The 10,697-nt window shown below is 33.9% G+C and overlaps 2 protein-coding genes across 3 annotated transcripts; one reads left to right on the top strand and one right to left on the bottom strand.

Annotated features, from left to right (window-relative positions):
- Positions 1 to 2,143: 2,143 nt before the first annotated feature.
- Positions 2,144 to 4,886, bottom strand: LOC107487625 (uncharacterized). Its single transcript, XM_016108293.3, has 9 exons — positions 4,657 to 4,886; positions 4,384 to 4,568; positions 4,029 to 4,304; positions 3,885 to 3,943; positions 3,584 to 3,623; positions 3,405 to 3,476; positions 3,151 to 3,301; positions 2,860 to 3,030; positions 2,144 to 2,620 (listed from the first exon to the last, which is right to left on the bottom strand). The coding sequence occupies exons 1-9, from the start codon at positions 4,852 to 4,854 to the stop codon at positions 2,273 to 2,275; spliced, it is 1,500 nt and encodes a 499-aa protein (XP_015963779.1). The 5' UTR covers positions 4,855 to 4,886; the 3' UTR covers positions 2,144 to 2,272.
- A 2,714-nt stretch (positions 4,887 to 7,600) lies between these two features.
- Positions 7,601 to 10,330, top strand: LOC107487649 (ADP-ribosylation factor-like protein 8a). 2 transcript variants are annotated; one of them, XM_016108327.3, is made up of 7 exons: positions 7,601 to 7,720; positions 7,849 to 7,910; positions 8,290 to 8,371; positions 8,461 to 8,493; positions 8,617 to 8,738; positions 9,599 to 9,760; positions 9,937 to 10,330. In XM_016108327.3, exons 2-7 carry the CDS (start codon positions 7,873 to 7,875, stop codon positions 10,052 to 10,054), a joined length of 555 nt encoding a protein of 184 aa, XP_015963813.1. In that variant the 5' UTR covers positions 7,601 to 7,720; positions 7,849 to 7,872; the 3' UTR covers positions 10,055 to 10,330. The 2 variants fall into 2 exon arrangements, with proteins under 2 accessions (XP_015963813.1, XP_015963814.1); XM_016108328.3 differs by having other exon boundaries at positions 7,603 to 7,695.
- Positions 10,331 to 10,697: the final 367 nt, after the last annotated feature.

Raw genomic sequence — 10,697 nt, 5'->3', positions numbered from 1 at the left:
ATTTTTTTAAAAATAATTTTGGTTTTTTTATTCACCGGATAATGCTACACTCAGACAGTAGACTTTTTTTACTGAATTTGTTCACAAATTAAGAATAAATTAATTTAAAAATTTTAATTTTTTAATTTTTTGTATATTTTTGGAATTTTTTATTTTTTTACAACTAGAAAAAAATATTTTTTTAGTTTAAAATTTAAAAAATAATAAATTTACAAATCCGTTGTTTACTAGATATTGGTGAACTTTATTTTATTTTTTTAATTTAAATAAAAAAATTTGATCATATAATTTAAGAATAAAAAATAAAAAATTTTGGTTTTTAAAAAATTTGATCATATAATTTATACTTTGCATGTAAACCCTGAGAACCTATGGTGTTTTCGTTCAAGTCCTCATCTTCATAAATGCCTTAGTTTTTTCCTTCATAATCCGTGGTAGGTAGCCACGGATTATGCCCAACCTTTTTCAACCATAAAACCTTGTAGCCTCCAACGGTTTACATACAAACTAAAAACCGTGGTTAGCTCCCACGGTTTACATAAAATTGAAATTGCACATGTACGTAAGAAGTTTCTCTTTTGTATATTCAGGTAAACAATTCACATAATTTATTTAATTAGGTAAATTTAAAAATTTAATATTAAAATTTGAATTAGTCAACTATAATAATATCTTAATTTAACAATAATCAAGTCTTAATTAGTTAATACTACTACAATAATATCTTAATTTAACACACAAAAATAACAATTCATGAATTATATCTAAGGAATAATTCAATAATTCATAAACTAATTCAAAATCAATCCAAAACTAATTCAACAATTCAAAACCAATTCAGCATTTCAATTCAGCCACTCCATATTTATTTCTAATCAACTCATAAACCAATTAACAATAAAATTTACAGCAATAACATAAAAAATTTTAGCAATTTAACAAATTCAAAAATTCAATAATTCATAAACTAATTCAGAATTGATTCAAAATCAATCCAAAACCAATTCAACTAATTTAGCAATTCAAAACCAATTCAATATTTCAATTCAAAAAACTAAAAAAACAAGTAAATGCTCACGACAGAGAGGATAGTGGAGCAACAGACCAGTGGATCACACCACGAAGAGAGCTCATGGCAGAAAAGCAGTGAAGCACACCAGTAAAGCACAGCTCGAGACAGAGATAGAGATGCGAGCGAGATGCAGGCGGCCGGAGGCGGAGACGCGAGACGTGAGCGGAGGAGAGCTGGTGGCGATGGAGGTACGAAGTGCGAAAAAGAGCAGAGAAGAGCAGATCAAAGATTGGCGAGCAGCGACGGACGATGGCGCGACGACGAGAGACGTACAGGCCACAGAGACGCGACAACGCAAGGCAGGTGACTCAAAAATGGAGGCGACGACGCAATGACAAAGACGCAGAGGAGTGACGGCATGAGGCAGAGATGCTGGCGATCATGACTGTAAGAGAGAGAGAGAGAGAGATCCTTAGCTGGAGGACAAGGATGGGGTTAGGTTTTTTTTTTTTTTTTTTCTTTTCTTAAAGCATTAGAAACAACGCCATTTTAGGAAGAGGGTAAAAAAATCGAATAGACCAGTTATTTAAACCGCTAGTTCATCAGTTTTGACCAAAATTATAGTTCAGTTGGATCGGTTTTATATCCGGTTCATCGATTTTTCGGTTATAAGGGAGTTGGGTTTGGTTGTTTCGGAGGCTACATGCGAAATAAATGAACTCTTGGGTCCTTAGTGGCATTATTAAAATCACTTTCGACATTAAAATACTACAATTAATTGTTAACATGAACCGTTGTCATTATGCAATCATTATTGAGTAGTTTAGGCAATTATTAACTAGCTGTACTATACTAATTTTTGAGACATTCTTACATCCATTCCATCTAGTAGTTTAGGCGGCCATTCAATTCTTTTAAAGAGAAAGAGGAAAGAGAAAAAATAGCATACAGAAAATTAAAGAAGAAAAACATTTTTTATCAATAAAAATACAAATTCTCCTAATTTTCTTCGCGAAAATACAGAAATATTTACGCTTAAAAATATATTCTCTTTATTTTTTTACACTGTTCTCCAATTTTTGTCTTGCGACCTGCATGGAGTACCATTTACATATTTGAAAATTTCTCATAACAAAACAGAAAAAAATAAAAAAGGGAAAAGTAGTATACACAAGCCCCAGACCCCCATACCTCCTTGATTGATATATTTACCTTCCTCAACTTGTACATAAATTAAAAACAAAATAAAAAAAAATGTGTCTAGATGTGAGAGTATATAGAGAGGGGTTTGTCCCAGCAGAGAAAAGCCTCCGCTACCCATGCTAAGACCAAGATAACCATGATGATGGAGAGAGATATCATAGAAGACCACAACAATGTTGTTGAAGTTCTTATTGGCCTGCACTGATGCTCCACAATTTCAGTAACTTTGTTCTTTACCAAGGTGCAATTTGACAGCCTTTGCAAGTCTGGATATATGTCCAACAAGTCCTGAATGGATCTGCTATAGGCATGAGCCATGTTGTACGAGGATTCTGTTATAAATCTTCCCTCTTTTCTGCATTCCTCTCTTGTCTTCTCTTTGTGGCATGTAAACTTTGCAAGTATCTATGCCCAAATAAACTTTGTTCTATGAAATAGCTAGCACTATGTTGGTCCAATAAGGTATTTAAAATGCCGGAAACTCAGGTGCAGTCGATTTCACGTAAAATTGATACCTGAGAGTCATTAGATGATTTGACTGATTTGAATAAATTTTCATCTAACAGCTCTCAAGTATCAATTTCAGGTGAAGTCGACTGCATATGAGTTTTCACCATTTAGCATAGAGATATGTGAATACTTACTTTTGATGTTTCGCCAATTGGGATGCCACCTTGGGAGCAGCTTTGTGGAATGTAGGTATAGTTTGGAGCTGCAGAGAAAGGGTCACAAATCTTGATTACTCCCATTATTTCTTCACTTTGTTCACCTACTACTCCTAGCAGCCGATAAGCCACTGACATATTGGAATTCAACTGAGACAACAAAATAATATGAAAAACAAAACCATTGTATCATCAGAACCTATAGTACTAAATTACTAATATATTCATTACTATGTAGCTGATGCAGAAGGAATCAACCAAATTTTCTACCTCAACTATGAAACTGTGGATGGTGTATCCTATTTCAGTAATCAATTTGCCGGAGAATGACGCATTAACGCAAGGCAACATGGAGCCAAGGCTACTGTTCTGTGGATTTTGTTCGAAATCCTCAAAGGCAGAGCATGCATCATCAGCAAAACTGCATTCACAGTTTCAGAACAACATTGTGAATCTAGTAAAAAAAAAGATGGTTCAGTTCAATCCCGCACGTAACGAAAGGTATGACAACTTGTTATACTCACGTGTGAAGGAAAAAGTCAAAACCCGTCAAGAACCAGCACAGGCTTGTCAAGATCCAAAAGCAGGAAATTACGCTGAAACAAATGCAAAATCAAATTATTTGTAGCAAAATGCAGTATATAATAAACCTATAATCTAGTTAAATTGATATTGAAAATTCTACGATGTGTCTTAGTCTTACATTATAAATCCAGGGCGCGAATGCAGCAACAGCGGCCAAACTGAACCAAAAACCACAAAGTGAGAAAGAAAACCATTAATATTGATCAGAAGAGAATTAGCTATTAATGTAAATTTGACTATACTAAGTGTATACTAAAATCAGCCACTAGTATACAATATATGTTTGGAATACAAATACATATTGAAAATAAACTAAACAACACATGTATTTATACACAAATATATTAATAGCTAATTTTAGTGGCTGATTTTGATATACGAATAGCATTGTTGGCGTAAAATAGTAACGCTTTGCTCACCAAGCGCTCCAACCAGAGTGGCTAAGTTGACGACCACAATAATCAAATGTGCTACATACCTAAGACACATACATTATAAGAATGAAATTAAATGTATACAAAAAAACTAGTGAAGTGATGAGAAATAGTATGTAGTAGTTTTACGAAGTATGAGTGGCTTTGTGAAAGGATTGGCCAGTTGTATCGATGAAACGACGGATGACACGCGAATTGCTTCGGAGATCTTGAGTAGTGGAATTCAATCTATCACAAATCTCTGGATTGTATGGAATCAAAAGGAACTGCATTTGTTTCGTTGTCTTCATCACTCTGCCTATGGTCTCTAGAGCATCTTTGCCTATGCCAACCACAGTTTCTTTCAGTTTTTCTGTCCTCCGAAGGGTCTTCTGACTCACCACGAGGACCAAACTGGAAGCAACTCTGCAATGCAAATGCATGCATATGTAACGAAGCTACTTATCCCGAAAGTTTAAGGTACATGAATTATTATATATCTTACATGGCGAGAGAGGTGAAGAATAGAAGCAGGAGGAAAACGTGGAGATAATAATGGTGCAAACATGGTGGTGAGCTTAAGCCACCTCTTAGGAACTTGTTGGCTAAGATGAAAATGGTGAAGGCTAGGCCACATAACAACCACACTCCGGCAAATGTGTATCCATGGACTCCTGTAAATGCCGCAGACTGAAAAGGATCAGAAGAAGCAATACGCGTAATCAATATTTCAACGTATCACTTTGTTCAAATTGAATGAAATTGATTAAAGACTCACAGCGAGGTAATGTTTGTTTCGAACATCGAAACCTCCATTGTAGCGTTTGAAGTGTCTTAAAGGATCGGGTCTGTTGAAGGTTCTTCCTTGAATAGGTGACCCCGACACTGAGCATTTATTTTGGAACAAGAAGGGATCAGAAATGAATGGCAAAAACAATATTGCAAGAAGCAAGAGGCGCTGGGTTGAGTTGAGCATGTTGAGCAAATTAAAGTGGAAGAGACAACATTATTTGCTGTCTCAAAATAATGTGAACTTTTTCAGTAAGGGGGATTTACGTTTGACTTACGGGGTAAGATAAGAATAGCTTGTGCCATGGTTTTGCGGATAATAATATTTGTATTATGTTCATGGAAGGATATCATATAAGTATTGTTAGAGATGGAGGTAACGAATCAGAAGCCGATATTCTTCGTTGTTTATTAGCATGCAAGGAATGTTAACTTTTATTAAATTTTAATGCCTCTATCTTAGCATCCATGTCTTTCTTTAATCTGTAGCTGTTTTCCTCCCATCATCCTTTTTCGTGTTTTTCTTCTCTTGCCTCTTAAAGTTTAAAATTCCATTTCAGGTAGCATCGGCTTTTTTTTTTCTTTTTTTTGGGGTAGCTGAAAATGGCTTTATAGAATATAATATAACAGTTCAACTTTTAATCACTATAGCCAATGTTTAAATTCAATATTATATATTAAGAAACAAGAAACGTTGCAGAATCATTATTTCTGTCTAAAATTACTTTTTTGGTCTAAAAAATATTAGTTAGAGTAAGTGAGTAACATAACAAAGTTTGGTTAGTCTAGTAGCTAGTTAATTAGTCTACTTAAATAAGTGTCAAAGGTACAAATCCCACCTTGTATATGCAGCAATTTATTGGCCAACGAAAACACTTAAATGAAGTTCAGTATCAGTATCGTGACGGATTAGTATTTCTTTTTCTAACTTCCGAGACATCCGATAATAAAACTGAAACATTTCTAAAAGGTCGAAGATATTATCCATAAAGAAACTAGAGTTGAGAATTGCTTATCCACCTTTGCCTCTCTGGTCATAATCAAACTCTTTTTCTTTGTGGGTCATAAATCAAGCTCTTAATCTCTACATTGTTTTTTGTTTTTGGGCCATGTATAGCATCGAGGTTGTTACGTTTTTAGTTTTTGGTCTACTAGAGGAATACCTTGTTAACCAAAAAAGAAGATAAAGCCCGTTAGATCCACAACCCTTCTGCCGCATTGTTATTTAGGCCATGTTTCCCTTCCTACAACCCATTTTGCATGTATAGATTTAATGCAACTTAGGCACTTACCATTTGTGAAGCCCATACAGATGCTGAGATTGAGTCATAATTCATAGTGCATTCTTCACAGGGCACAGCTCACTGAACTCAGCCATAAATTCTTCACAGGGCACAACTCACTGAACTCAGCCATAATAATGGTACAAGCTCCAACCAACTCAGCTAGCAAAATTTATATTGGTTGCGCTGTGGTGTAAAAATCATTTAATTAATTAATTAATATTATAAGATGTGGGCTCAAATAATACCATATACCTTTATATTATTATAACTTTTTATATATGACATATATTCCATTTTTATTATTATATATAAACAAAATAATATTCAAATACTCAACACTTAAATTAATTAAAATGTTAATTAATTAATTTTTTGAAAGATTTAGAATCAATTAATATTTAGAAAAAACTCAAATATCATTCAAATTCAAAAAAAAAATTATTATTTTAATCATTAACCTAATTTTTTAATTTAATAATCGAATAATATACTCTTAGCTTATATTTTCAAATATTAATAATTAACTGTTAATAAAAAATAATAAATTTTACTATCTTTAGTATTTTTTTTCTTTTCAAAAAGTTAAAAGGAGTATTCGTACAAAAAAAATGTTAACCGAGTGTTTTTTTTTCCCTCTTAAAAAGTGGAATAAATGCTATTTGTCTTATTATTAAATGATATGATAATAATATAATATAGATCGATGAGCTAAGCCTGGTTTTATTCTTTTGTGTGGCATAAACCTATATAAAAGTGTCATTTTCCAATGACAAATCTAACGTTGCCTATCTTTGATAGTTGGCACTTGGAACTGGGAAGCTCCCCTTTGGCCCACATCAATATAAGTCCAAACGGCTTGTGTTATTTTTTTACCTATTTTTANAATATAAAATATTTTTTTATAAAAATTTTATTTATATACAAAACATCAACTATTATATACAAATCAATGAATTTCCGTAATTGATAAATATTTAGTAAGAATATTTTTTAAAAAATAAACGTAAAAATTTAAATGTAGTTAATTTCAGATGAAATTGATAACTGAGAATTATTAGATAAAAATTTAGTCAAATCAATAAAAAAATTTAACGTTTCTCAACTATTAACTTTACCTAAAGTTAACTACATCTAAATTTTCAACAAGGATAAATCATCATATAACAAGTACTAAAAATTGAGAAAATATATATTTTTTATAATTAACCATTGTATAAGTTACAGTTGGCAATTGGCATGCCATGCCTACCACTACTAGCTTTCCTTTGATTGGTGATGATAACTTAAGATATTCATAAATCTGCTTGTCTGCTGGCGCCATCTGTCTTCACCTCACAGCAGCCAAGTGTATAACACGCTCTCCCTCACAAGACCAAAATCTCATTCTGCAGTTTCCAACTGTTCGGTATTCTCACGCGCCAACATTAGAGAGTGGGAAAGGACTCCACCTATTCCAGTCCATCCTTAGTTTGGCATCCGTGGCAACTCACCACAGGACTAAAAATAAAGCTCAGGAGCGACCCCGATCCCCTGCTTCGCCACCATTGCGAAGTTTCGTTCCCATAATGGGACCCGCCATATTCAACGAACCGGATTAATTAGATTGTCCATAACCGTTGGATCTTAGCAAAAGTCCAAAATTATTTTTTTGGTTGTGTATGGTATGGTATGATATGAATGAATGCGATAATCAGTGGGGAGCGAGGGAAGAGAGAAGGGAAGAGGTTTTCTGTGAAAGAAAGGTGAATTTGGATACGAAGCCTCTAGGTCATTTTTTCCTGTATTCTTTTCCCCTCTCTCTCTCTCTCTCGCATATTCTCTTTCTCTCTCTCCGTGTTGGAGAGGGAAATCGTAGATCTGGTTTTTCATTTTTGTTTGTATACTTTTGTGATCAGAATTGAGAAGCAGAAATCATAGCAATGGGGCTGTGGGAAGCTTTTCTCAATTGGCTACGCAGGTTGGTTACATAACTTCTCTTTTTCTTTTTCGTTAGGAGCAGTTAGGTTACATGAAATTGCTTTGAGGAATTCTATATCGGTAATGTGACCAGGAATTTCTTGATTCTTGAACAATTGGATTGCCGTGCTCTCCTTGCATTGATATTATTTATTATTTACTTCTTTTGTTTGAAAGTGTTCAATTCAACTTAGTTATCGAGATTAGTTTTAAAGAGTCAATTTATTCGCATGTTATTGTTGCAATGTCTTTTGTTTTCAATAAACTTGTTTAAGTTGATTCATATTTTAGTATGATGCATCATCTAATTTGAACTCTGATAGTGGATCACTTTATCTGAAATGCTTGAGCTTACTATGTTATTATGAATATGTTTGCAGCCTATTCTTCAAGCAGGAAATGGAGCTATCTCTGATAGGACTCCAGAATGCTGGAAAGACTTCCCTTGTAAATGTTGTTGCTGTAAGTATATTAATCATGTGATGGCAGTTGGCAATTTATCGTTCAATTGCAGCAAATTGACTAACAGAAATTCGCTACATTGTTTCTAGACTGGCGGATATAGTGAGGACATGATTCCCACTGTAAGTTCTGTTCATCAAATGCTTTTAATTGTTAATTTCTCCTCTAATTACTGGCTTTTTATCAAGTTTTCTTTCTATTAAGCTGAATAATATTCCAATCATTCTGTTCTTATCTGATTCCAGGTGGGATTCAATATGAGGAAGGTAACAAAAGGCAATGTTACAATAAAGCTATGGGATCTTGGAGGGCAACCTAGGTTCCGCAGCATGTGGGAACGTTACTGTCGTGCAGTTTCTGCTATTGTGTATGGAACATACTCCTTTCCAGTTACTACCTTATGACTTTGGAATATTCTGTGTGTATGTCGTGCAGTTTCTGTGTGTGTTCAGTTTCTGTCCCACGCACACACTTGATTGGTGCATAATGAATTCATACACTGATGCACATTTTATAGCCCATAATATATTTTGGATGTCGTGTTAGAGCTGAGGTCAAATCAAAGGCCCAATGTTTCTGCTCAACAAAGTGCATGTTGTTTGTTTTTATTGTAGAAGTTCGGTTACACCGGATTAGTCCTGTTTAATAATAGCTGGTAAATAAGTTATTTTTTTTCTACAGTTAACTAAACAAGCTTATTTTTAATCGTACAAAACCATAATCCCTTTAGATACCTGTTTAAAGAGTATTTCCCTGGTGTATTAATTGAAAAAGATTGTTGCCTGTTTCTGAAAAAAACAGCAAAATTTGTCTCTACAAGTTGAATTTGTTAGTAGTGCAATCATTATGTCGTAGATAATGGTTTCTAGTTAATAAATATGCTGGAGTTCTTACAAAGAGGAACTGTGTACTTGTGTAAAGGAAAGAAAACTCTGGATATTCTCTCTTGAAATCTCCTGCAAACTTGATTACCCTGCAACACATATGTTGTGTGTTTCCATGTCCTAGAAATGTTAAAACTTGGTTATAGTTCAATGTAACTTTCATTGTATATATTTAATTTTGTGATGTTGCTGAGACCTCTTAGTTACTAGTGTAATTGGATCTTGTTATTCAAATTTCTCTGAATTGAAGGTTTTTGCTACTTTACAATTACATCTTGCTCTAGAATTGCAATCATTAGTTGACTTTGTAAACTTAGCTCCAATAATCTGATTTTTCCTGCAGTTATGTTGTTGATGCTGCTGATCCAGATAACCTTAGCATATCAAGAAGCGAACTTCATGATTTGCTGAGTAAGCCATCATTGAATGGCATCCCTCTGTTGGTGTTGGGGAATAAGATCGACAAAGCAGGGGCTCTGTCTAAGCAAGCTTTGACTGATCAGATGTAAGTTATATGTCTCTTTTACTCTGTTTATTTTGAGGGTAGTAACGGTGTAATTTGTAAACAAATCCCGGGGTGTTTACATAGTTAAATTACTTGAGTATTAGATGTTCTTCAATTTTACATTCTTTTGCCTTTATATACTAGTTTGGTGCTGAAAAGTGTTCTCTGGTATGCAGGGATCTGAAGTCAATCACTGACAGAGAAGTTTGCTGCTTCATGATCTCTTGCAAAAACTCGACGAACATTGATTCTGTTATTGATTGGCTTGTGAAGCATTCCAAGTCAAAGAGCTGAGAACCTTCTGAATTCTAATGTAATTTCTCGGTGACGCTCTCCGGTTCACTGGATGCATCTCATGTCTAACTTGGTTGCTGATTAATTTATTCTCCCCTTTTTGGTCTCAGTTGCTTTGTAATGTAATATTCTTGTCCTATAGGGAATTCAACCTGGTTGATATACATTTCAAGGGTTACTTTATGAGTAAATCATGTCATTGTTGATGTAGCTGTATCACTAAGTTCACAGAACTGCTTTTGCGAGTGAAATCAATGCATTTGAATTTGTAAATTAGATCAGATTCTTTCTAATGAGTAGTATTGTAGCAACGCGGAGTCCTGTTAATTCCCGAGTTCGTTAAACACGCATACACTCTGCTGTCATTTTGGCTTATTCCTACGATTCTAGTTGCAACATTTACTGGAAAGTTAGTGTTTGAGTTTTTGTTTGGTGTACATAAAAAAAAAGGAAAAACAAAAGGAAAGGAAATGTGATTATTTGTTATTTTTTTCTCTTTTATTTCTTATTGAAAATTGATTGCTCGCATATTTTTAGACGTTAGAAAAAGCTAGGCGTTTTAGAATGTATAGCTTCAAAGCTATGGAGAAAAATGTATATTATTTTTTGACCCCAAATCCTATTTTTTCTTCACATATATATT

This window comes from Arachis duranensis, chromosome 5 (genome assembly GCF_000817695.3).
Source record: "Arachis duranensis cultivar V14167 chromosome 5, aradu.V14167.gnm2.J7QH, whole genome shotgun sequence".
Classification (NCBI taxonomy): Eukaryota; Viridiplantae; Streptophyta; class Magnoliopsida; order Fabales; family Fabaceae; genus Arachis; species Arachis duranensis.
Note: the sequence above shows the minus strand (reverse complement) of the source record. Positions and strands in the feature narration are given on the sequence as shown.

What these genes read in the sequence shown, in the direction of transcription:
- LOC107487625 (XM_016108293.3), bottom strand. Translation starts at nt 4,854, where the DNA reads ATGCTCAACTCAACCCAGCGCCTCTTGCTTCTTGCAATATTGTTTTTG. An exon ending in GAAACAAACATTACCTCGCT is followed by an intron (nt 4,569 to 4,656) that starts GTGAGTCTTTAA and finishes GATCCTTTTCAG; the next exon opens with TCTGCGGCATTTACAGGAGT. An exon ending in CACTCTGGTTGGAGCGCTTG is followed by an intron (nt 3,624 to 3,884) that starts GTGAGCAAAGCG and finishes TTTTTGGTTCAG; the next exon opens with TTTGGCCGCTGTTGCTGCAT.
- LOC107487649 (XM_016108327.3), top strand. Translation starts at nt 7,873, where the DNA reads ATGGGGCTGTGGGAAGCTTTTCTCAATTGGCTACGCAG. An exon ending in CCCTTGTAAATGTTGTTGCT is followed by an intron (nt 8,372 to 8,460) that starts GTAAGTATATTA and finishes CATTGTTTCTAG; the next exon opens with ACTGGCGGATATAGTGAGGA. An exon ending in CAAGCTTTGACTGATCAGAT is followed by an intron (nt 9,761 to 9,936) that starts GTAAGTTATATG and finishes TCTGGTATGCAG; the next exon opens with GGATCTGAAGTCAATCACTG.